Raw genomic sequence first — 26,267 nt, forward strand, 5'->3', positions numbered from 1 at the left:
CTTCGTTTGCCGCCGCGAGCGTATGATCGCGTTCGATGAACACGCTTCTAGCGAGATCGTAAACCTGTTTCAGTAATCGTAAATTCACGCGAATCGGTAGCAAGGTATTCCGCGAGCTATCCACCTGGTATCCGGTCGAAATTCGATGAGTTACGATTAAAATTGTAACGAGTACCGAACCCCCGGGGCTTATCGGTCCGTGATAAACCGGCGGCTACGATGTTCAAGATAAAGAGGAAATATGGTACAAGTACGCGAAATGTCCCCGAGCTATTTGCCCCGGTATTGATTAAAGTGGTCAATTCGGTCCGCTGGACTATTTTCAACTTTCCCTACGCCCGGCACCAGTGCTAATTACTCGGAGATATCGACTCCGATTCGATTTGCGCCTTTATCAGAATCCATTTGAAACCTTGCCGGCAATTAAAGAGCTTGCGTTATCCGACTCTTGAAAAATTCTAGTCAACGCGATATGACGCAGCTACCGTTTGGTAAACACGGTTTTATTCGAAGCGAGTCCTGCAAATATTTTAGACCGACGAAATGCATCGAAAATTGGACGTTTAGAGAATACCCGGTAGTTATATGCTTTTATCCATGATACGTATTCTGTTCAATTATATTATTGAGAGAAATGCATCACAATAAAAATGTTTATTTCACGTAGCAAAACTTAAATAATATAATTCCTCGAAAAAAAAAGCTTTTCTATTTCAGCAGTAATTACATAAAATGACGAAGGTATAAAAAAATATACGGAGCTGTCTTAATGCCGAGAACGTCTCAGTTTTTAGACGAGATTAAATCTCCTCTGAGCGGCTAACTGAAAAGGAGGACGGCGGTGAGAAGTTGTTTTGGAAAGTCAAAGTCGCGATAATTTTCTTTCATATAATCCCATCGGTACAACTGTTGCCCACCGTTTCATGCAACTGTTCCCGTTTCCTCTGTATTCCATGTTACCTGAGAGACATCTGATACGGAAAGTACTTAAACTCGAAAACTTTTTCGCCGTTGAGTTAAGAGTAAATCCCCTCTTATACAGCTGCGAGCGACCGAACGAAACTTTCCTCCGACACGTCCGTCTTTTTCGCAGCATCGTAAACAACTTGCTGCGTCATTACGAGTTTCCCCGTCGAATATTCCGGGCAACGTACAAAGTTAATGAGGCTTAAGGAAATTCCACCCTGTCCATCGTCGCATCCACGTGCTCTTTCAAAAGTTAATTTGTTTAAACGGACACGAGACGACCCGACCCGAAGCGTACGATTGTCATCTCCTGTGCACGTCAACGTTTCAAACGTGTTGACGTCGACGGCGCACACATTTCTTTTATATTGGGAGAAATTAAGCTCGACGCAGCATTAGTGTTTGTAGTTTCATACAAAAAGTGGAATTGTTCTTGCCGTAGATATAATCTGTATTTTTACGTTATTATTTACAATTTCATCTATGTAAATTTTCTACGCTGTCATTCTTGCGCTCGTGATTAAGAATGACTACTTTCTTCCCTTTCTCACCTTCGGCGGTTAGGGCAGCTCGCGAAACTAATGGAAGCCGTTTCTATGCGTAGCCAACGTTTCAATCTGGTCGCGGTGCTTATCTAGATCCGGGGAAAGATCGCAAGCGGAAAGTTTCGCTCGTTTAACCGGGTCGTTTAACCTTAATGAGATCATGGGGTTAAAATATTAAAAAGTCTCGGGTATATATTCTCGATACTGATCGTTCGCGGTGGCTGGTTCAGAGAGGATTAATTGACCGACCAGTTGCCACTGTTAAAATGGAGCCGTCGTAAAACGCGGTTCGCGTAAATCTCGGATCCGCCGCGAACACTTTTTAGCGTTTCCGTTTTGAGCTCGGGAGGAGTAATTCTCCTTGGAACAGCTTCGTATCCACTGTCTTGTTTGTGACAGAGCGGTTATGAAGTTGTGGCTGCGTAAAACGAAGTTCCCGGGATAGACGAGACGAACGAACGATTTGAAGCGAGGGGGAACGGCGAACGGCCTGTTACTGAAGGCACTACGTAAACGAAGGGGAACGTGACTCGGTTTCTTGTTGCTGTGTTTCTTTTCGCTTCGCGGTTACACCGGGAAAAGCTGTCTCTCCTCTCGCAATTAGTTATCTCCTGGAAGAACCGGCTGAAAGCTCTGGGAAAAGTTTCGCTTTTCCAAATACGATTCGTATGATAATTTAACTGCTCGTAGATCGTCAGACACGCGCGGGAAGCCTCGACGTTTCGTCCAATTAAATTCCCAAATTATTTGGTCAAATATTTGCGCGATTTTCTGTTTTCTATTTTTTTTTTAAACTAATCGATGGTCGCCGCGTTTTCGCATCGTTCCCCATCACGTTGCGTTTACCGAGTCATTATTTATGTTATTCGTTTAATTCCGCGGGAAGTAATAAACGTTAGCCGGTCAGAAATTACGCCGCTGCGAGCAGCGATCGTCGGCATTAAATTCGTACGCCTCATAGTTTTTCACGTCCTTTTCACACGTTAGTTTTTCTTATTGTAATGTTATGCACATACCTGCGCGCACGACCTCGTTTCCTCCGTTTCCATTATTTTTTCTCGTTCCCATCGCTTTTTCCCCTCCGGTTCATATTCTATCGTGTTTATCATCTGACACGGACTTGGCGAACATAAAATGCGCGAAAATTATAAATGAAAGTTGCGCGCGTTTTAGAGGATGCGAGAATTATTGAAACAGTTGTTGCGTCAAAAGCTCGTTCCCAGAGCGAAATTAAAAGTCATTGTTATTTTAACGCAAACCTCTTTTCAGACAGAATTCTGCTTGGTTTTTGTACTTACCGTTTAAATAAAATCTAATTTAATTCGCAACCGCGGTACGCGTTCTAATTAAAATTATTACCGCACGTTCATTATATTTGTATGTTCCATTTATTTCCGGCAGAGGAGCGAGGAATTTTTTCCTGACGGGGTAATTTCATTGTTCACGGAAGGTATCGAGCCCTTGATCGGTGCTCGCGTGTCTGAAATGCGTGGCCAAACAATAAAAGCTCATTAGTTAACGATCGTGGCAATCAAGCGCATAAACAGCGTTCGGTACACAACGACACGGAACACTTAGCGCCCGGCGTTCTGTTATTTGATGTAATTTTAGAATCGAATCGAACGGTTCTGTTACGCGTCGAGCGTCCCCGCGTGTTTGGGGAGCCCCGCAATTAAAACGCTATAATTTGCTTACCGCGTTGATCGTTGAAATCGAGTAAACGGCGCGCGACAACGTTCCGAATCGCGTGCACGCGACAACCCGGTTGTATCACGGCTATTGCCTTAATTTGCGCAGCCGTGAGTAAATTGATAATGAATCTCGAACGGTGCTACACGATCAATTTAGGAAATCCAATCGCACTGATCGGAATACATGGAAATCTGGGTCGAGCGAATCCTGTTGGATAAATGTTAACATAGAAACGGAGCTGGTATAAAGGATCTTATGTGCTAGAGAACATCTGTCGCTTTTAATCCAATGATAATTTCAGATAAAATGTTTAAAAACGAGTAAATTAATTCAGAACCGAAGGTAAAGCGTGAACGCAATGATCAATGTTGAGTAAGATGTATTTCGTAAGAACCGGTCAGTGTATGTGTCGCTTTTGCATAAAGCGGTTTTCGTTATAAGATTAACGTAGCAGAAGAGAAGGTCGGGGAGGGAATGATTAAGCTACGAGATTAACCCATAAGATATACAAAAAGCACGTAACATAGAAAGTCTTTCTACAAGCTTTTTTTGCGGAGGGGTGAAGGCAGATCGTATAAATTAAGTCGTTCTCGCTTTTGTCTTTATTTATACATACCCGCGGTATTCAGAATCTGGTATTTAGTTTCCAATATTGAGGATATTAAAAAGAAAATTATTTTGTAGAAAATCGTAATTTCACACAGACGGATCAATTTTCTTCGCGCATCTTGCATAAGCTAATTATACTAATTGCAATGAGGGTTTACTCCAAATAAAATTGGACGTCGAGAACATGAAGCGACCTGCTTCATTAAGAATTTCAATAATTAAATAGAAAGAGATAGAGATGCGTGACGTCATAGAACTCCAGCAGTCCATTCAACTGGTCGAGACAATTTTTTTCAATCCCGGAACGAATGGACGGGCAATCTGCGAGCACTGACGTCTTCTTTCTGTTGATCATTCAAAGGCCTCGTTTCGGCTCTCTAATCGTTATCAGCCGGTCCGTTGAACACAATCGGGGGAGTGCCGCGGAGCATACGCGAGGCCGTGTACGTGCACTCGTGCACATTCTGTTCAAACACGTGCCTCAAACAGTGGGACGGGACGCGACGCTCACGGAAACGCAGCCAATGTGTATGTGGTAGTAGCAGTAGCCTGCTGGCGCAAAGTGACTACGTGTTCTGCGTGCTAAGTCCATTAAAATCTATCTACCGGTGCAGCAGCGGCGAGAAATTTAAGAAGAATCCCGGTCGGCCCGCGCGTTTCCCCGGCGCCAGAGGAGCCTGTGGCTTGCAACGGAGACGGTTCTCTTATCAACAAGCCGCGGATGATTATGCAAATGCATATTTTTATAGTCGCAGATAAGGCGATGTTTGTTTCGCGAATTAGACATCACGGCTAGATGCACGCCCGGATAAATCTGTTAAGGAAATATCGTTCAAATATGACGTTCCACTGTCTCGCTACTTTTCCCCGTTTCCTCGTATTTCTTATAAACGCATAAACGTCCACAGTCTTGTCACGTAGTAGACTGCGACCGCGGCGGTGTGTCAATCAAAAGAACGAGGAAAAACAGCGCCATTCTCAAAGGAATCCTGGCAACGGGTTCGTTTATACGACGTTCGTTCGGTTTCGCATTTTTTTTTTTTTGTCTCTCGTTCCTTTTTCCGTTTTCTTGGTCTCCGCTGCGACAAAAGTCTCCGTGACGAATGGGCGACGCTCGATTGGTCCGCGCGACTTTCGTCCTACCGACGAAGCCTGTTCTTTTCTTCGTCGTCGCGCTTCCAGACAGAGGATCGTCGGGACGGGGGTCGAAGGTGAAGGGATCGAAACGAACGGGGGACGCAGTAAAACCGGCGCAGACAGGATCGTTAACGGATTGCTCGCAAACCTAATGAATTTTCACCCTACAATGCGATAACTTATAACCTATGGAGGAAACTAATGATAAAGGATCATGATTGATCGTGATCGAATTTAAGTGATGCATTTCACGGTAAATGAATTTATATTCTGATTTCATTTATTATTTAATATACCTCCGCATTTAAATGATCGCCTTATTTGCATAAATTATTTGTATCGAAATGATTGTCCCATTTTGAAACGTAATGCTTTAAATCTATTCTGTCATTAATTACGAGGCGTAAAATTAGTCAATTAAATATGAGATAATTAGAGTAATAACAAAATTGAACAATTTCTATATATAAATCATTTAAATTGTACGAAAACTTTCATAGACTAGTTCTGGCATGTTGCATAATTTCGCGAGTCTCTCTTCTAACAATAAAGCAGATCTTCAACTGTCTATTAAGCGGAGGCAAAGTCTATAAGCAGAGACAGTCGTGGCCGCCTTTACATAACGACATTAATATCCCTTCTCGTCTTACGTGAGCATTGTTGCGAACCCTATCAAACACGGGAGGAGAGCGAAAGCGCAAGTCACTTAATTATCGCCGGGCCTGAATGCAGGAAAGCAGTACTAGAATTCGAACGTACACCCATAGTCTCCTGTAATTGCTTGCAGGCTTAGGAATGATGATAAACTGACGGAGATTCGGCTACACGTAGGTTGCTGTTAACAACGGAGGCGCAAAGCCCAGTTATAAATGAGCAAATGGAATTTCGCGATGCCTCTTGTTGCTGTTGGCATCTTGGGTCATTATTATTCTGTTGCACGGCAATATTGAGGTCCGCGAGATTTCGAATAAATTAAAATGGATTTTATGCATCTATTAAAAAAATGTTAGGTGCAACGAGAATATGCATAAATAAAATATAACTATTGCTGGAGGTTCACGTTTCATTTTTTTTAAACTGACATCACAAATTTTTTATTTCGCACAAAAATGTAGGTTTGTTTTTGGCACAGTTTCACTATTACATACATATTAGTTTACTACGTGCGCCAGGTTTTGTATATAAAATCCGAAAGTGATTCCATTAATTGAACGTGACTAGCAAAAACTGTAACGTATAAAACACAATGCCTATTGTTATACTCAGGGTAGACGAAGTTGTATCTGCAAATATGTTCGAGTTGCATTCACGAAACTCGAGGGATTAAAAGCTTGCAATACCTTAAGGACGTTAGTAAATAAAGTCGACCAAAGGTGGAAGTTGGTTTCTGAGGGAGACAAAGTTTGTAAAAAGTTCACCGAGATTTGACAAACTAAATCCCTTAACTTTTGAGTAAATCTAGTTATCCAGTTACGTCTTGACAGATGCATAACATTTTTATTTATTACGAGATTTCGTTAAAATCTGTTCCTGTTTTTCTTTTCCAAACGTGTCCATAAATTATTGACTTAGTGGCAACTGTTCCTGATTTTTTCACAATGCGTGGCTTCATCAGTGAATGGTCAATTTAGTCGGAAAGCCGTAAAGTGAATTTCGGATCAACGAAGCCGTGCGTCGTGCATCATAATCCGTGCAATTTAATCGAGTTGTCTACAACTAGTCATATTATATCGTTAATTTGCACACATCGTTGTAAATGATTTAATCTCGTTGATAGCAATGAACCATTAATTAACTCTAATGTACATTAATCTCCTCCATGCACGGTTGATCAGAAATTGTTGTCTCTTAACTGACTAATAAATTATTTAATTTCGTTTCGTTTCGGATAATAAATAAATGAACCACTACGCATAATTACGTCCAGAGACTTTTACATATTTGAAAAATGGATTTGGCGTCTGTGGAGAGGAATTAAAATTTAAATCCAGTTATAATTAGCTGAAAAATTTCTGTTGGTAGACCGCTTACGTCCTCACCCGTACGTTCTGAAGGATTGTGGGCTGCGTATTTTCTTCCATCTCCGCGTTCAATCCCAGGCTTTCCTATTTTGCAATTTAAAAAATGCATTCCGTGATGGACGGGCTCGCAATTTTTTTAAAGCCTCTAAATACCCCTACGCTTCCATTTTAATGCGTTTACTTTCAGAACCAAATACGGAAGAATCAGACTTCCTTTTTACAGAATTAAATCTGTTCGACAATGTAAATTTATTGAAACGAAAGCTAAATAAAATTCTTCCTCGATTTTCCGTCAAAAGATTTCGCGTAATTCATCGAGAATGAATATTTATATAAAGTCCGCATTCGCTCGGCGAACGTTTCTTTTTATTAGATAATCGTTATTTCACCTATCGAGAGGAGATGCGTAGGTCACGGGGGAAGGGACAAGGGCAATTTGCGATAAAAATCGTAGATAGTCTCTTGATTCCGACGTTGGCTCGTTTTGTGTTGGCAACAGCACCGGCAATCCGTAGGTCACCAATTTAGCTCCTCGTGCTAGAAGGGATTTAAAACGGTTTTCACGTCAGTCGGCAGAAAATTCAATTATTATTTTTCGATCTCGACAATCTGTTCCTCCCAAACGAAGCGCACCATCCGAATCCTGACCGGTCTGTACGCTCTCAGAGAATATTGACCCGCGCGACCGCACTTAATTTCGATCCCAATTTGCATGCACGCCAAATATTTTTTTGCCTGTTCGATTTCGCAAATTACTCTTTTATTCAAAGAACGCTTTATCTTTAAATACTTTCCGATCCGGAGAAATCCTTTTATTAAACAATATTATTGTTTCCTTTTATTTCTTTTTTTTCTTTTACTAAGGAATTGCAGAAATATGAATCAGATTCTTTAATATTGTTTCATCGGACAGTATAACGAATGGTAGTGCCGTGGCATCGAACCGCAATACATCATCAGAGTAGGAAGAGCGACAGACCGGGAACGAGAGAAAAATGAAGAACCGATAGTGATGAGAATACTGATTTACCAGTTTTCTAGTTAGAGTCAAAGGCTCGCCTTATCTCACATGTCAGAGGTGCTATTTTCTTGCACAAGTGTGTTTCTCGCACACAGAAGAGTAAGATTTCCTTCCATCAAAAGAAAAAATATATATATGTATATAATTTCCGAACATTTTACATGAACCTTTCATATTTTAAACTTAAATAACAGAAGATTCTATATTATAATTTAATATACTGTGTAGAAGGATTTCCTGTTGCTTATCTAATATTTCGGAGGGACACGGCTAATATATATGTAAATATCTTGCTCAAATGAGGTATGCGTGCCGGTCTACGGAATTTTATTAAATTAGATTCTCCCATAATATACAGAAAATGTATACTGCACGTTTCCAGTGTGAATAATATTCGCAATGATTTATCGTATAGAAAACAATCGATAAACAATGAATGCTGAACAAAACCTGAACTTGGAATTTCACGCGCAAGGCACGAATAAAATAACACGCGCGACGTGTGTAAAAAATTGATATTGACTTTGAATCATTATTTAAAACAAGCCACGACCGGGTGGTCGGCTCTTTTTCCACCGCAGGATTAAATCCGCGGTAACTCGCTGTATTTTATAGACAAATATCGGGGCGAGACGCGCTTTTGCGTCCGCGAGGTAACGTTCCAGTTCCAAATTCCATTACCTCGAATTTGAATAATTATATGTGCGCAAATACTGCGTTGCCCGTGCACAGAGAGGAAGTTGAATTGCTAACACATACCTAGCTACCAGTTCCTAACGAACTCGGCGGCGCGCTGCGAGTCCTTAAGACAACAAAGCGGTCCCGGGCCGCGTGACAACGCGTTAATTCGTCCGACGTTTGGTGAAAAAACAAAAAAAATCAAAAAGCAAAACCGCGTTGAATCGATTCAAGTATTTAGATAATTTTTTATTCGTCGATGTGGAACGCCGTGCAGATAATAGAGATTCATGGAACCGAGGGAATTTCGATTATACGATTGCCTGGGATTCTATGGGCAACACTTTGTTTCTGCAGTAATCGATTTGGTTTATTGCTAAACAAAATAAAAAAAAAAAACTGAAATAGAATCGAATCTGAAATAGGATCGCGAGTTAGAACAATTCGATGGTACGTAACGCGATATTTTAGAATTTTCCTACGCTATTTCAGAAAGTTGAAATTCTGGAAACTAGATTCGGAAAATTTGGAGCAAATGAAAGGACGGAGCAGCCGTAAAACATGATCGTATCGGGGAATAAAGAAAAAACACGGGAGCGACATTTGCAACGTGACCGTGTTTCATCCATACAAGCGCCGCGAGAGAACAGCTCAGGTGTGGATTTATCAAGGATCAGGATATAACGTTCCTTTCTTGTAGGAGAGAATTTTCACATTGACGTTCCTCCGTCCGCGCAATCTTTCCCTCGAACTTTTAAAACAAGAGAAAGAAAAAGGATAAAGGGTACGCGTTTAGATAAAGGAACGGCCGGATACGGGCCGGGTGGAAAAATGAAAAAATATTACGAGCAACTGAGCGCGCGGTGGTAAGAAATTTTACGTAAGACGAGTCCTCGTTCCTCGGGATACATCAAGGAATTTCTGCTCCTCTCCGTCTTCCCTCTCTCCTCGGAAAACAGTTACAAACGGCAGTGGCTGCGGAATAGATCTCAAAGCGAAGCGATAAAACGGAAGGGCGAAGACGCGGGCGCTGCGAAGAGAGTCCATTGGCGTGGATTACGCTCGTTCCCGTCAGTAATTTGACAAGTCCGCGACGAGTCAGTCAAAGGATCCATCCTATCTTGGAAGTTATCCGGGCAATGCGACGCCAACGTCTCCCTCCCAGTTTTCTTTTACTGATACTGTTAGCGCGTATCTTCGAATCAGCCCGTTCGTACGCGCGTTTCCTCCTCTTTGTCGACGTGGAAAATGAAAAGAGCCTCGTCGTTCGCGAGTCGAGCCTAGGTGCGACTGGCGGCTGGCGTAATAATCGAATCCCGCGAAATCAGATCACCTACGGAAATAGAGACGATCGCAGAACGGCGACGGCTTCCATGGTTGAAAGAGGCTCCACCGAATCGATCGGCTACCTCGATACCAAGATGGATTCTATTTCGGTTTACTGCTCCGTTTATTTTGTTTCGAGGACACCGGGAATACGGAAATGGGAATAAACAATGGGGTCTCTTTTCCCGGTCGACAGAAGATGCCCGAGATTCCATTCGTTAATTGAATCAGTTCCAAATAAAGAGTGCATGAGATTTACTGAAGAAGAAGAAGAAGAAGAAGAAGTTCGTTTCTATAGAAATTCCTGTACGAAATCTAATACGTAAAACTTTTTGATTAGATACTGTCAATTGATCTTAACAAAGATCAACCTCGTTTAAGATGTGTTCACACGGTCGGTGGCTCTTCAACTTTGTATCTGACGTGAGCGTGCCGGGATAGAAGTTCCGATGGAACTTCGGAATTCCATGATCACGCAGATACGATATCTATACCCGAAGTTCGATAGATCTTGAGTATTCATTATACAACGTACACACGGTAATGAGAGTGACGTCCGAACTTGAATGTAAACTCGCAAATAGATTTCTGGCATCCGATAAACGTATAAGCTTCGATGAAAGGTATTGATCGTGTTTCGGAAATCATGTTTCTAAAATCAATGTTTGGTTAATCATGGAAAATTATTAGGAAAGGTTTGATCGCGAAAAATTTTCAATATATGTTCCTGAACGATCTGATTCTCTCATCATTTTTAAAGCCGTATGAGAAATGTGAATTCGGATCAGTGGAAACATATCATCGTCCCTTATTTGAATATTTCCATTTCGAACAAAAAATGTTCATATGACGGTCGAAAATTGTCACGTGAAAATGAAAATTCAGACGGGCGAAGCGGATTCTCACTGGTTTTCTCCATCGATACACTAAATTGTGGTTAGTATAAATTTTCAAAGGGAAATACTGTGAGTCTGTAAAACGTTTCCGGCGAGGACAATGGATAGCGAAGAAAGTAGCAAAGTACTAGTATCTATCCTGGCTCGTAATCGATACTCGCAATGAGGGTTCAGAACATGCGGTTAGACCACCCTCCACATTTTATCAACTGTTTGTGTCACCGCATCGATCTTTGGTGTCCTCGAAGACCGAGTCAGAGTAAAAGAAAAAACAGTAGATTCACTCTGTCGAAACGTGTACTAATAATTGACTCTTGTGGATAATAAAATTGCACAATAATATGACGAATCTATTGGTTATAAGATACTACGAGTGTTGGAATTGATTTTGCTGTTGACATTAATTAAAATACGATATCTTCAATTTTATATAATTATCCACAATTCGTATGAAGTGACTAATTAAATTTTAAAAGGAAATAAATGTTAGGTTTTAATCTCGATAATTTCGCTTTACGTTGCTCGTGTTACAAATGAATTCGGGCACAGTTGGCCTGATGAAACCAGCCGGTTTCGATTGTCGAGTCGTTCAAGATATTTTACAAAACATTATCGGTGACGCACCACCAGATGCGCCATATTAATTAGCAATTAAACGGGAAACCGCGCGTCGTTGGCGTGGATCGAATATCTACAACGGCCGTATACGCTGGTATTACATTGGCCTATCGATTCAGTATTTACTCGATGACCGGTAGCGTGTGAAACGACAATCGTCGAACGGCAGGACGCGAACGTATACGTCCCTGTCAACATGTTTCTGAAACAACGTTTAACGTCGACAAAGTGCGCTCTTCGTTTTGGTAGATACGGGCACGAATTCGAACCGCTATAAAAATATCGGAGGCCCGATCGTTATCCCGTTCTACTTTCGGACAGGTCATTCAAGATTGAAATAGGACCAATCCCGGCCGCTCAATCACGTTGTTTACCGTCGTTCAGCGGAACTATAAATTAGTTTTCGAAAAACTCGGATAAGTGGGGCGATTTTTCAAAAACTGGGTTTATTTGATGAATCCATCGGAATTCAATTATTGCTTACATCTATTAAAATTATTGTTAGCTCTTTATCTCGATTGTTTTAATTTCACTTTCGGCGAAGTTGAAATTGCCATTCGAAAATTCACTGACATTCCTCTGCAATGGATCGCTGCATTTAATTTCCTAATTCATCAGGCATGCACTTTTACTGCATCGGAAATAATACAGATATGCCCAGAACTTCAAATTGGAAATTCTTTCGATACTTCGTCGTACGATTTTTGCGGATTTATTTTAATGGCCAGGCAAAATTAGTTCATCGAAACGTAATTTCATTAAAATGCCGAATGCATTGTAAATAATAACACAATTTATTCAATTACACCTTCTGCTTAATATTAAAAGGTATTAAAAAAATGACAATTATTTTCGGATGATTGCGAACGTACCAGAGAAAAAGAATTTCTGTTCTCACATTATAACAGTCTTTCTCTCATTTACACGTTTTTGCTACGAAGAAATTCATCTCTAATACAAACAATCGTAACAAATCGCTATTTGATTAACAAAATATTGTAATAATTGCAGAAGCTTTGATCTCTCGTACAGAACAGCTCCATTCTGTCTGATCGTATATTGAATTCGACTTCCATCAAACGAGAGCCTCGTAAAAACAGAATTATCCACCTAGGTGGATACGTAAAACGCGAACGAAAATACGGGCGTGTTTCAATGCATTTATTTTTATTCTTCCCTTTTGCCTTTGCTAGAAATTCAGTCCGAGCTGCGCACGTCCATTTTTCGCCCGGCTACACAATTTGATTACTATGCATTTTAAATAGGTTCAGGATGTATGGATCAACTTAACAAATGAATTCCATTGATAGCTTTGAACCGGTTCCGGTACGTTCAAAAACCGTTATTTGATTATCATATTTGTCACACACCCCCGTACGTGTTTGCACACAAGAGATAGGATTCTGTTACGACGTACCGTACCGTAAACTTTGGACACTTGGTATCCAATAATTTTAAAAGGGTATTAATTGCATTCACGAATTCGGCGGGCCACGTACGAACGAGGAAATAAATTTTAGTTCGACGCGTTGAATAACATCGATCGACAGACACCGCTGCTCAACTGGCTTTAAACAATGCAAATTATAATTATGTCGAGCGACGATATACTACGGCTTTGCTTCTAAGAACACTTTCACACGGTGATTCTCATACGCGATTCACTTTGCGTGTAAAAGCGCTCTTAACTCGTTCATTCGTGAAAGGGTGAGCTATTATTTCCATTACCAATTATAATACGCACTCAATGCTATTTTTAATAAACAATGATCAATGAGAACATTTAAGACAATCGTGTACTATAGTGAACCAGTTGGGTAAGGCATAAATTTACAACGACGCGAAATAAATTATTGCGTCGTTCTCCTATCACTTTTAAAGTACCACTTGAATGGAAGGGATGCAAATGAAGTTATACAAAAACTGGTTCTCTAATAAAAATGGTAATTCTTCTTCGGACGAATAAATGAAATAACGGTAATAAATGTGATCCGTCAATTACATTAATTGCAGAGATACATGCCAGTGTGCCGCGTGCTGTATTATCAAATTGCGTACCGTGTAATCCTTAAAATTCACGATAACGAACGTAATTTAATTACGAACCATCGCTCGGCTTTCTAATTTTAGCTAGTAGCTTAATTCGCTGAAGTTCACACGGTTGGTTAGCTCTCTCTCTCACACACAACCGGCTTTCTCTCGTACGCATACTTCCATAACACGTGGCAAACGTGTTCACATCCGCGCGCGTATCTATCCATAAAAGAAAGAGGATCCACTTAAACCTGAGCAACAGTATAGACGTCTTACGTTCCGGAAACTTTCGGCTTCCCACGTATTAGGATAACGAGCTTCAAACTCTTCCCATGAAGCCTACGATCCTTGACCACCTACGATAAAGTTTCATATTATCAAGTTAATAACTTGTTCTCTGTATAAACCATGCATGTTTTGTTAAATTCACAATCTTCTTAAATGAAATTTGTTTACATTTCTCCACATCTTAGAATTAATAAAGAATGAAAAATTGTTCGCAACTTTGGAGTAGATTTGATCTATTTATAATTCTACCTGACATCGATCGCGGGAGGTTAACTGCGGAAAGTACACGGAAGTGCTTATACTCGAGAACGGTGCACAAACTCGGTGGGAAGAGTTACTCGAAAAACGTATAGACCTTTTATGGAAGGACATCCATAAATAAATAATAATAATATCGAAGGTAGCAACTGCGTTCGCGGTGAAGCAAGAAAAATGGATCGATCGCGACGTATCTTAACGGGTGATAATGTATTCCCTTCTAGTAATGCATTCAAATTCAGCGAAGAAGGTAAGAGCGGGTCGATCCCCCTTTTCATATAAGAGGAGACGGCGTCGATCGACATCAGAAGAGGGACGGGCGAGAGTATCGCAGGATGGTTCGCCGTGAGTTTCCAACAGCCACGAATAAAGTAGGTACGAAGTCGAGAGACGCTTATTTTCGCGTCCGCGTGACTCGGACCGTAAAATCCAAATAAACCCGGCCATTAAGCGACGCTTTTTCTTCTTCTCTATCGCGGTCGGCATCAATGAGCCCACTTACCATTCTTCCTCTCAGATTCTCTCGCGCTTTTCTCGCCCCTCGGCCGACGTCGACGTGGCTCGTTGTCGCCTCTATCGCCGCCACCCTTCTTCTCGCCCCCTATTTTCTCCATCTCCGCCCCATTTAGATAGATTTATATGTATAGAGCTAGAACGTTTAAGAGGGACTTCTTTTTTTACGGCAATAGACCTGACCGAGTGTTTTGCATAATTTTAGGGAAAGCTCGCCTCCGTCCGTTGCTGAAGTCTATTGAAATTGAGTAGATGAAAAATTTGGCACGTTGAAATTCGGTCAGAGCGCAGCTATAATTTTGTCATTATTCCACGAATCCTATTGACGGGATTCGTTATTAATGGCTAGTGGACGGAAAATGATTTTTGTAGGAGAAATAATGTCCTTAAAACGAGAATCCGATAATGTTCGACGATCGAGTGTTTGCTTGGTTTCTTTACGTTCCCTGCATTGTGCTGAATGCTGATATATTGAGTAAGTTCATACCGGGGGATCGCCGTCAATTCTTTTCTCGTTGATTGGTTTCGTTCTCTGGTCGCAGTCTTTTTCTACCTTAAGCCGCTTGTTAAAGATCAAAAGAGGATACTTACAGCTTTGAGAACAATTTATTTTGAAAATATTGAATGAGAATGCTTCTGTCGAAACGTTAAATGGTGGTAAAATTTATTTCACAATAAATTCCCACATAAATATATTAATTACCATTCATCTATTTATAGAGCAGAGAGGGAAAAGGATTCTTACCATTATTTTCTTGGAATCATCGTTTATTTCGTTGTGTGTCTCTCTAAACAATTTATTCGCGGGAAGGGAATACAGTAGATGGTGAGAGATACTCGCTCCCTAAGCCGACTAAGTCGAGCTGACTACGTAAGTAAGAAAAATCTTCCCGTTGATCAGACCTCGCGGTCTCTCCCCGACGAATCCTCGTATCCGGGAGCTCGAGTTCCTCGAAAATTCCGCTCTCCTACTATCGCCAATTCGTAAACGACTTTCGCATCGATGGATCTCGATCCTTGTCCAGGGATTGCGCGCGGTTTCCGTTCGATTCCGGTCACGCGGTCGGGCCACGCGATCCTTTGACTTCTTACCGGCACGATTTACCCTCGTTCCTCGGCGCGCCGGCATCGGGCAAACTCCGGGCGTGTTTCACGGCTACCAAACGCGCCTAACATTTTTCTACGACGATCAACCGCCGCGTCGCCGGCAACGTGGAATGCCGGTTTCATCGTCGAAATGGAACTGCGATTCGTGGCGCGGGTCACCGTGCGCTGAATACAATTTTAAAGCTCTTTTCATCCCGTTCGTTTGTCCGCGTCGTTTTTCTTGCCGATTCCCTCTCACGGATTCCCTGGGCACTCGCGTGTATTACGGTTTCCACTGTTACGTGTGTGGTCAATTTAATTTTCGCTCGATCCTTTTGTTGCCCGTTTGCCACCCAAATTCTACCTTTCGAAATAAATTGCTTTTATCGCGGAATTGTATACTCCGCTTTCCATTTCGCGGAACTTTCTTTCGAGGAACTGTGCAAATAAGGGAATTAGCATTTTCAATCGCGCGACGAGTTGCCTGGGAAACGACGAGTAAATTCAAAGATCTTACTGTAATAGCGAGTATTCCAAGTTTAACGCAATTAAATAGTAGCATTCAAATGCTCGATGTCAAATTCGGAAGATTATAAAGGACGGACTAAAATTATATTATTTTAACTCTCTGTTTGATTTTCTAAGCCGAGTGCTTTAGAATAGAAATTGTGAAGATATGAAAACGGTGCGAGGTATTTTCATTAATTTGTGCGGAGTAGCATTAGCTCTCCGTGACTTTTCTCCGTTCTACAAACATTGCACAGGCTATGCTTTTTCCCTTTTGCCAGTATTTTAACAAGAGAACCTTGTTCCGTTGGGATCAGGGACACCTGATATCTCGATTTTTACAAGAGTACATCAAAACGACGAGCGTACAGTCGTTTCGTTCCGCGACAAACGCCAATTTTTCTCAGCTAGAGGAAAGAACATTCACGAACGAAAGAATATAAGCTTGGATTTTCTGATTACTAAAGTTTCGTTCTAGCAAATATATACAAGGTGAATTAAAATGAATTTCAGTTTATTAAAATACAAAAAACTACTATTTTCTTAGGAAATAATAGTTTTCTTCAAATGATATTTTATTGATCCACTCTATGAATGAATACAATTTTTTCAACGTACCAAATTGCTTTCCACCTTTCGGTGGGGCGTACCGGTTCAAAGGGCAGGGTTTAAAATTCGAAGACGTTCGGGATTTATTCCCCTCCTGGGGCGAATTCGTCTCGGTTTAGGAAGGAGCGGTCAGCATAAATTTCAAATAATTAGGGTGGCGGCGTGAAAACCGCTTAAAAGTGCGCGGTTTTACGCGCGAACCTTGTGTAAAAGTTGGCCGGCCTTGGTCCGTAGCCGCGACGTCTCCGACAGAGCAACTTTGGGACCACGGCACAATTATAAAATGGAAGTTGAAAGTTTTCCGTGAGACAAAAGCCCTGAACCCACCGTTGGAAAAACACACTCGACGGCCCCGTGGCGGCTACGAAATTAATTTCACCGCTTAACGCACGACTTTTATATGTCGCGCGGGATCTCAAGCTTAAATGGGCTCCGTGTAAGCCGCTGTCCCACGTAAGTATAACGTGGAATACACGGAACCTACGGTTTCCCGGCCTGGCTAACGGTGGTGGACGCACAAAGCCGTGGCCCCTGTCCGTCTCTTTCTTCGCCACCTTCGTTCGCCTTTTTATTTTACACCGGGGCCGCCGTTGCACCTCGGGCGAACGTCTTCAAACGGTTCCGTGGCAGCAGCCTCGACCGTCGGAAAATTGCCGCATTTTGTTTCTCGCCCGCGCCCCTTGAATTAGAAGAGGCAGTGAACGGGAAACCTTTCTCGTAACGGTGCAAGTTTTTTGGGTCAACGAAAGAACAAAAATTAGCTGTACGCCCTCCGCCTTATTCCCGGTAACTCTCTGGTTTAGATCGATCTCACGGAGAGCACGTGTTGCTGGAAATAAAAAACATCGATGTGATTCTGTATTTACGAGGAATAAGTTTGAAGAAGTCCTTAATTAACCCATGGGACATTAAAGCTCGGTTTAATTAACCAACCGTGTGGTATTCCCGCTGCTGAAATTCAGGAAACGATGTCTACCACAAAGCGGAGCGGGTATTCATCATGTATTAACACTTACAGGAGCGTGTTACAAAATTAAACATTATATAATATATTGAGAGCTGAGAAATTCCCAGGGAAACGTGAAATCGTTAGTACTCGTGGGTTTCTTGATAATTGTAAATTAGACGCTCCAGTCGTATAATTACTCGATGCGTCTGAGCGTACGTTCTCGTTGATTACAGATGCGTTCCGCTCTTTGTGTCGTTCGAAAAGTTACGGAACCAGAAAACCATCGTTCATCGCTCTTTCATTACGAGCAATAAAATACCAAAAAATTTACAATATAAAAACGAACTGTCCAGATTTTTGAAAATATTTATTGAACGTCAGTACAATTTCTTTCCCTTTATTTATCTGCTTGTATGGGGCGATATAAATTGCTCTCTGCTCAATGAATAGCTACAATTCTACGAGATATATAAATCACGTCGTGATAAGAGTAGTTTCAGATGCACGATGCGTCAAAGAAAGTTGCTGCAACAGGGGCGGGCGGAATCTGTTTGCGATTCAGAATGCTAACAAGGTGCTCGTGGAAGGTTATCATAAGTTGCAGACAATTTTCTCCTAACCTGTGATCACGTTTTCCTATCGCACACTGGAATAAGAGCTGAAGTCGGGGAACGATAGGAACAGATACGCGGCGAATGAGATGGTCTCTCTGATAAGAGTACCAAGGGGCGAAGGAGGAAGAGAGTAAACGGGCCCGGAATAATACATGGGAGAAATGGTCATGGGAGTAAGGAGCAAAATTGTCTGCAACTTATAACAATTGTCCGGAACGCCATATCTCTATGACGACCCTACGGTGTTACATAGCCGCGTTACCCAGAATTTTCGCAAGTTGCAATTTCCTTCTGTTTCGAGACCGCCTTCCCGTCGGATTTTCAATTTGCGAACAAGGAAACGAAGAATAAAAGTAGGCAGAGAATCCAATGAACTCTCGTGCACATGATAAATAGGACGTTTGCGGTTGAAAAAAATCTGAATTAAAGTGGCATTTCTAGTTGTCCTGAAGACCGCAGGCTCTCCGTCTGCTGGGTATTTAAAATACCTCAGACTCCACGTCAGCGAACAATGAACTCGGCTGCGTTGCTTGTTCCCCGATCGGGGTTAGAATTGCGTAATTAAATTGCGTCTGAATACGCAACGGTAAAGGGCTCGCCCGAGCAAACCGAGAATTTCCACCCCCGCAATAGATCCGAGATAATAAAAAGTATTTAGAACGTCTCGATGGAAACTGGCTCGCGCGCGTTTTCTTTGAACTCGAAAGGTGCGGCGCGGGGCGAGGGAAGAAAAAAAATTGCGACGCTTTTTCTTCTCTCTTCGAAAGGAATGAGTAAAAAAAAAGAACCTCCTCGCTACATCCGCCGAGGGAATCTGGGTCAAGTGAAAGCGTTTGCTTTTATTCCCAATAATAGAGAAGCGTAAAGGGGGCGAGACTCCTTTGTCGCCAGGAGCATTGATACTGCTCGAAGGAGGAAATATTATTTTTTTCGATTATTGTCGCTAGAACGAGCTATAAGGGCCCGCTTGTACGCTAACAGTTGCATTCAGATTTTAATCATTTTTCTAACAGTCACTTACAATTTAAATTAGTCCATAATCTATTATGCGTGATCAATTTAATATAAAGTCGCTCGAGAGCGCAGCATAGATAAAAAAAGGGCAAACAGTAGACTGTGCGAACTACGCAGTAGGCAACAAAAAAAATAAACATCCATACGTAAGACTCGCGTGGACCGGACAGCACGCGGCTTTGACCACCGAGTGGTGGGGGGCGGGAATGATTCGCGGCTATGTTCAGTTGTCCTTCAGTCTTTGTGCGCGTTTCGCGGTAGTGATCAAGTTCGTTCGTTGTTCGTTCCGCTCCGAATAATTACGCAATTATACGTTCTGATGAAGTACTGTAAACTGCGTATTAGGAACACGGTAGCGTGAAAAGTTCCGCGTTAGTTTAACAGTCGCGTTACTCAAGTGATTATTAACCTCCAAGTTACGATGGCGCCAATGAGACGAGCTAGTAGGTGAGTCGAGTAAATTGATATCTAAATTATTAATAAAACTTGTAAACAGTGTTCATGGATTTTGTATTAAACATGTTGTTCTGTTAGTAAAATTATGCGTACATGAATCGTTTTATAAAGCGTACGTTTCGTTCGCCAAGAATTTTCAGCTACGACGACGCGCAGAATAAAAGAATTCGAGTGCAGATACATAAGGTGTTTGTTGCAAAGCCGTTTTATCTCGTGAAAGTGGTATAAAGTATGTATTATAGTAGGTCTGAAGGTTCTTACATTATGCAGCGAGAATCTTCTTTATAGGGTCCGCTTTATTAGACTTATAAACTAAGATTAGTTAGCGCCGGTTTATAAAAATTGTCGGTTTTATGACGTGGGGGAGTTCAAAAAGAAGAGAGGTGCCATATCGCAGGGGCCACCTTTGCCGCTGGACTTTAAGTAGGCAAGTGTTTTAATTAGTCCCTTATCTCGCGATACCCTGTTAGTTTAGTGTCTCCTTTCTTTAACGGGCAAAAAATTCGTGTCTTTTAAAGTAGCTGACTCGTTGAGGAAATTACACTGTCAAGGTCTTTCTTTTTACCTCGTACAAATCGCAGGTCGAGAGATGTTATCAAATTGGATTAAAATTACTACCGGCACGTATGTTGTGCCGAGATTACTTATTTGGATAAATACCAAGTTCCCAGTCTAGTCAGAGAAGCAGACTGCCAGCCGTGTTTCCCAGAAGTTTGAATGCACGATATCAGAGAATGTAAAAGACTCTAAGCTGGACCGAAACTTTAGAAAGAACCGCGAGCATTTTTCGAATTCGCAAAGGGTAAGAATTGAAACGAGTCTCGTCGCAAGTCGGAACGTCCGTTCTAGCGGTAGTACTCACAAAGCAGGTTTGAAAACCACTTTTCTTATTCTCGTTAGAGAATAAAGACAGCATTTCAAGTATAAAATGGGGTTCTTCGAGAATTTTCTCTAAACAGTCTACAGTGACCGACTGGTCCGGAATACCATTGTATCTTTCATAGTTTCGCAGTTCAGTAGATGGTAATGCATTCTTTGCATATCTCTCTAATTGGACAAGTGATCACAACGGATTGTAGTTCAATAATGCAGCGGATAGAACCGCGTTTGTACGGAAGCGTTCCGTCTGAATTTATAGAAGTTCAATAATGAATTTGTTTCGTATGAAGTGACCGTGATATATCGTAAAAAAACAAAACAGTACTTTATGCACTAATCAGCGTTACTATCAATTGCTCGTATTCCCCTTTGAGCGTAGTCCGAGAATATTGCATAAAAGTAGCGGTATTAATCGGATATATTCGAGTTAATTAACGGGTGTTGCGTTGAGAGTAATATACGAGATGACAATAACTTCTATTAAATTTTGTCATCGCGACGAATTTCCCCGAGGTGTACGGAAGTTTGATAGAATTATGTGCCGGGAATCATAAGGCGCGGTTACGTACGGTGGTGGCAGTGGAATGCGTCGCAAGTTTAGCAAGAAATCGCGGGGGCGTCAGGTGAAAGCCGTGACACACCGAGGCGTGTGAATCCGTCGTAATAACGCGACGGTTTTCCCCTTTGCCACGGTCCCGTCGTCGTCGTCGCGTCGCGTACCACCGCTAGTTGTACCGTTAAAACGAACGCGAAGATTATGCAAAAATGCGGCGCGTTGCCGCCTCACGATCTTGCCGTAGTCTCGCAGCGCGGTTCAGCACGTCCGAGAGCCGCGTTTCAAACTTGATTCCATTGCGAAGTTTCTTAACTTTTGAACCGCGCACGATCCCTCTGAGACGCCACTCTGTTTTTTCCCCTCTCTTTTTTCCGTCCCCTCCTCGTCCCTGTCCTTTTGCCATGAAGCTTGCTTCTGCCTTTACTTCATTTGTTCCGCGATTCTCTCGTTTCCACCTTTCATCGTTCTGGTTTCCTGCTCAACTTTTCCTCATTCCCGTCCTCTTTCTTTTTCACCCGGCTCTCGCTGAGTTGCTCGTTTTTCTTCGAACTGGAACTTTCCTCCTTTTCTCTGCACGATAGTTCACTCTCATTTTCTTTGAAAATGTCCGAGGATGTGACGTGAAATTTTATGCATCGATGGGGACAGGAGGGGAACGGTATGCACGACACCTCCGGCATTGCGGCGGCCTGTGAAATATTCAGATGAGATCCGTTGGTCCCCCGGAACACGACGTCTAGGCGTCTGCTGAGTCTCGCGCGCCATATAATACATGCGTATCGTGAAACGTATTACGAGCGTACGATTTTCGCGACAACGAGATTTTATTCCTCCTCGCTCAGCCGTGTTCATTCTTAGATACCAGCTTCCGCCGCGGAATTCTTATTCGCCGGTTGAAGTTGGATCAGAGCAAGAAGTGTTGTACAAATATTATACTTTTCTCGGCGTCATTCGCGAGGTATTAGAATTACTTTCGACAAAGTATTATCTCATGTCAAATATTTAAAAAAAAGCATAGACCGTGGAGATGAGAACTGAGCTTATTCACGTTCTGCGTTACTTTTATCAGTTCTGAAAATCTGTAGGGCATTTCGAATTCTTATCAAGTACGTGTTACTTGCACAGTCGATTCAGAGTTTCATATTCCGTCTAACGAACGGTAACGTTTTTTGAACCCCTCTCTCACGTAACGGAAATACGCAAGCTCTGAGGAAAGTTCTTGTCGATTTTCAATGTTTGACATTACGGTCCCTGTTCACTTTGTCCTCACAGTTTTCGATAGTCTCTCGTTCACGCGGGGAGAACCAGGGATAGTAGGAGGGACAGAAATTTTTGTCAAGTGCAATTTTTACACTACACTTCACGCGTCAAATCGTACGCGTGCTCTGTTCGGTTCACAATTTTACATTCAACACTAGAATACTTGTAACGATTCGTTACGTGGAATAGAAAACGATTGATAAAAAGTTTTATGCGATGTACCGACAATTCATTTTAACACTAGACTACCGAACCAGTGAAATCGACTGATTTTGAATGGGAAAATGCGTGTATAAAAAGAAGTCAGTTAGTGTCAAATGTTTTTTTTTGCAGCCTAATTTCTTGAATACTGGAAAGTAGTAAATTGCGCGGAACGCGCGGTACCGGACTTGTATCCAGTAGGTGCTTTGTCTTTATTGTATGGGATCACGGCTTAAGCGATAAAGGATGTCGATAATCTTTTTGAGCATTACGCTCCGTCTCCTCTGCTTCTCCAATAATCACCGCGTTTTCCGCGTGACTAGCGATTTAACCGCGCGCCTCAGTCCCGTGTCTATGCACGTATAGAATATTTGCTGCTCTCATCTCAATCGGAATCGTAGTCATATAATAAAATTTCGATCGCGCGCTATCGGCAACAATATTGATATTAATTGCAGGATGCATTCCAGGTGTTCATAAAGAATACGCAAGGGTCGAACGATGGGTATTAATCGTTTTCTTTGACCACTCGGGTTGCTCGTGAATATCGGAATTGTTTCAAACGCGATCCGTCGTCGGCGAGCCTACAAAGAGGGATGATCGAACGAAAAATTATGAATTAAAAAGCAGCTGGTCATGAGAAACTCTCCTCGTGTCCCGGCGACTAACCGCACGAGCAGCAACGCCGGGCGAGCACTTTGCCCGGCGCAGTTTCCCAAGCGGCTGTTCACAGTCGACGTCACAACGAGTTAACCAGAATTTCAAGGGGGTTAGAGGGCATCAAAGCTTCGGGATAGTGGGCACGCGATAACTGAAATTTTCATCGGTCGGAAATTTCACGGTTGTCGGGGCTGTGCGTGGTTGTCAGAAAAATCGTGTTTGTCGGAACTCGAAACAGAGAACATCGCATCGACTCGGCAGCGTGGCCCGAGTAGTTAACTAGGCGTCTAACCATGTTGAAGCTAAATGGAACTTCCCAACATTTTTCTATGCCCAGCGTTCGTGACATATTCCGTTTCATTGTTGGACGAGCTTTCATTGCCAGAATCGCGACGAAGACATTTGTAGATTTGCGCGAAGGTGCATCGTTGCATTGCATTTTATTACATATTATAAAACATAAGTGAATGAGAGTGTGAACGAGCACATGGGAGTGTGTGATACTCTTAATTAACATATGTTAGAGAATCATGAGAAGTCTGGTTAAATTTAATGAAGGTAATCGATATGAAGAAATTTCCTCATCGAATATTCCAATAGGTCAGAAGTAACTTTCGTTTTCTTGGGTACGGATTGGATTTCTTCTCACCCTCGCGACACGATATGATAATGCTGGATTGCATGAATATGCATGGGAGCCACTTAATCGTACCGTGTCACTTAACCACGAGACTGCAGCTTACCGTGTCTTTTAATACCCGGCCCTTCTAATTTAAGTAATGAGAATTTAAGAGCGCACCGTCCGTACTTACTCCAGAATCGTAACAGTTTTTACGGTAACGCTTCGAAACTTTTTGTTTTGAAATTTATGGCACCCGCGGAATTATCGATCCTCCTTAATGAGGAAGAATGAGGGAAATACGTCTGTTTAAACTGTGTAAAGCGAATGCTTATCCGGCGATTAGGTTCCACCGCTTGCTCAGGTGTCGACAGATCATTATGTTGAAGCCTGATTACGTCAGTCATGCGCTCCTAAACTAGATAATAGCCATTTGTCAAGATAAGTAGATGTGGTTTGTCATGTAGGGAACATAGCCGCGAGCATCTTGCACCCCTTTCCTTACTGTGATTACGTTGTCAAAGATACTGCTTCCAGCGAGACGACCACGTTTACTTTACGATCCGTCAAAGTAATTTCACCATTGATGAGGCGGCGTATTGTTCACTAATTAAGTCAGTCCTTTTACAAAATTTCTCCCTTTGTTCCCGCCTGGACAAAGGACGGATTACGAGGATCTGAGACGCGGCGGCGTTCAGCCATGTATTATTCGTCGGCACTTGGACGTTCGCGAGAGGTCATAAAAGTTGGGGAATAATTCAACGTCGAATTTTTTTTCGAAGCTATTTCGCGCGACTCGAAACGGCAGGAATATTTCGTGCCACTCTTTTTTCCTCTACCTCCCCCCCGTGCGATTCCACAGTCCGGTTTTAATTCTAAATTACACGAAAACCGTTTCACGGAAAAATGACAATATCCCCGACGTTCCTGCGAATTCTGATTCGAAACTATTTTTTGCTTTGCGCCAGGATTCGTCATTGTGTTCGTATAGTTTGGCTAGACCAAAATTAGAACAACGATACACGTGTTTAATTAAAAGATAAGGCAGCGGAATAAAATTCTTGAAACGGGATATTTTCCGGGTCATTAGCTCCGTTTCATTTCGAAACGCGACGTGTGCTTGAACGATTAGATTTAACGCTGCTACAATATGGGTTTGGTCTGCCGTGTTAATTAAATTAAAATGATACGAACTACAAACAGATTTGCCGGAAATACATTGAATTTCTGGCTTGAGAGTTAGCCGATGTGCGAAAGTTCAGAAACAGTGAATTTCATGAAATTATACGGAATGATCGGCAACGATTTCAGCATCTCCAATTAAAAATATGTGGAAATTATCAAGCCGGACGATGTTCCAGTTGAAATGACTTTTAAGCGTTGTACATTAAAAGGGAGATTGAGATTTTTGGTATTAAACGTAATTCTTTTTGATGACATTATCTTTCTTGTACATTTCCGGTCTGTCTCTCTTACACTTTGACCCAGTTACTTATCCTACTCCGTTTGAGCGGCGGGACTCCAGGAAGTAACCCTTTGATTTTAAGAAGTGAGGGGATCCCACTGGGATTCCATGGAGCCCTTAAACGGCGAAACTTTGAAAGCCCATATCTCCGGAACGAATTGAGATATCGGAAGTTGTTTTTCTTGATGTGACTTCCTCTATTGACTGAATTAGTTTACGACTACAAATTTAATATTCTTTTGCTGATAAATTCGCGTTAATTGAACAAAAATAATCACCAAAACCGTGTGTATTTATTTTTTAATATTATAATAGATTATACTATCTCCGAATGTCTAGAGATTTGGGTACTATATTATCTCACTCTGAGTTGCAACTCGCCTCGTTGACGGTTGTGCTTAAGACTGCACTTGTCCCATAAGAAGTATGTGAACTTTCGGTTGATCTGTCGGTTGTTTCTGTTTCAGGACTGTTCGAGACGGACGGAGTGCTGATTCCTGGCACAATGTGCGACCTCGAGTTTGTCAGTTCACAGTCCAAACGGCAATACGGTCGTTTCTATTCGCCACGGTACCCGTCCTCCTACCCAAAGAACATCCGGTGCTCGTACCTCTTCCGGGCAAGGTAACTAGTCTAACCTACTATCAACCTCGCAAACTGATCCCGACATAATCCATATATGTATAATGCATCTCGACGCCAATCTCGAGTAGTGCTACATATCTAACGCTCTCGCGCACGCGGTAACACTAAGCTCTAATCGGAATCCGAGTTAATTAACACATGATCC

General features: G+C 42.0%; 1 protein-coding gene across 3 annotated transcripts in view; it reads left to right on the top strand.

Moving 5' to 3' along the window:
- Positions 1-26,267, top strand: part of Sol1 (CUB domain-containing protein Sol1) — a 326,068-nt gene that overhangs the window by 115,524 nt on the left and 184,277 nt on the right. For all 3 annotated transcript variants that reach the window (XM_026812599.1, XM_018022676.2, XM_026812600.1), the window contains one exon: positions 25,945-26,101. In XM_026812599.1, the coding sequence (XP_026668400.1) occupies positions 25,945-26,101 (157 nt within the window). The remainder of the gene's footprint in view (positions 1-25,944; positions 26,102-26,267) is intronic.

This window comes from Ceratina calcarata, unplaced genomic scaffold (genome assembly GCF_001652005.2).
Source record: "Ceratina calcarata isolate Rehan_Ccalc_2016 unplaced genomic scaffold, ASM165200v1 scaffold291.2, whole genome shotgun sequence".
Classification (NCBI taxonomy): Eukaryota; Metazoa; Arthropoda; class Insecta; order Hymenoptera; family Apidae; genus Ceratina; species Ceratina calcarata.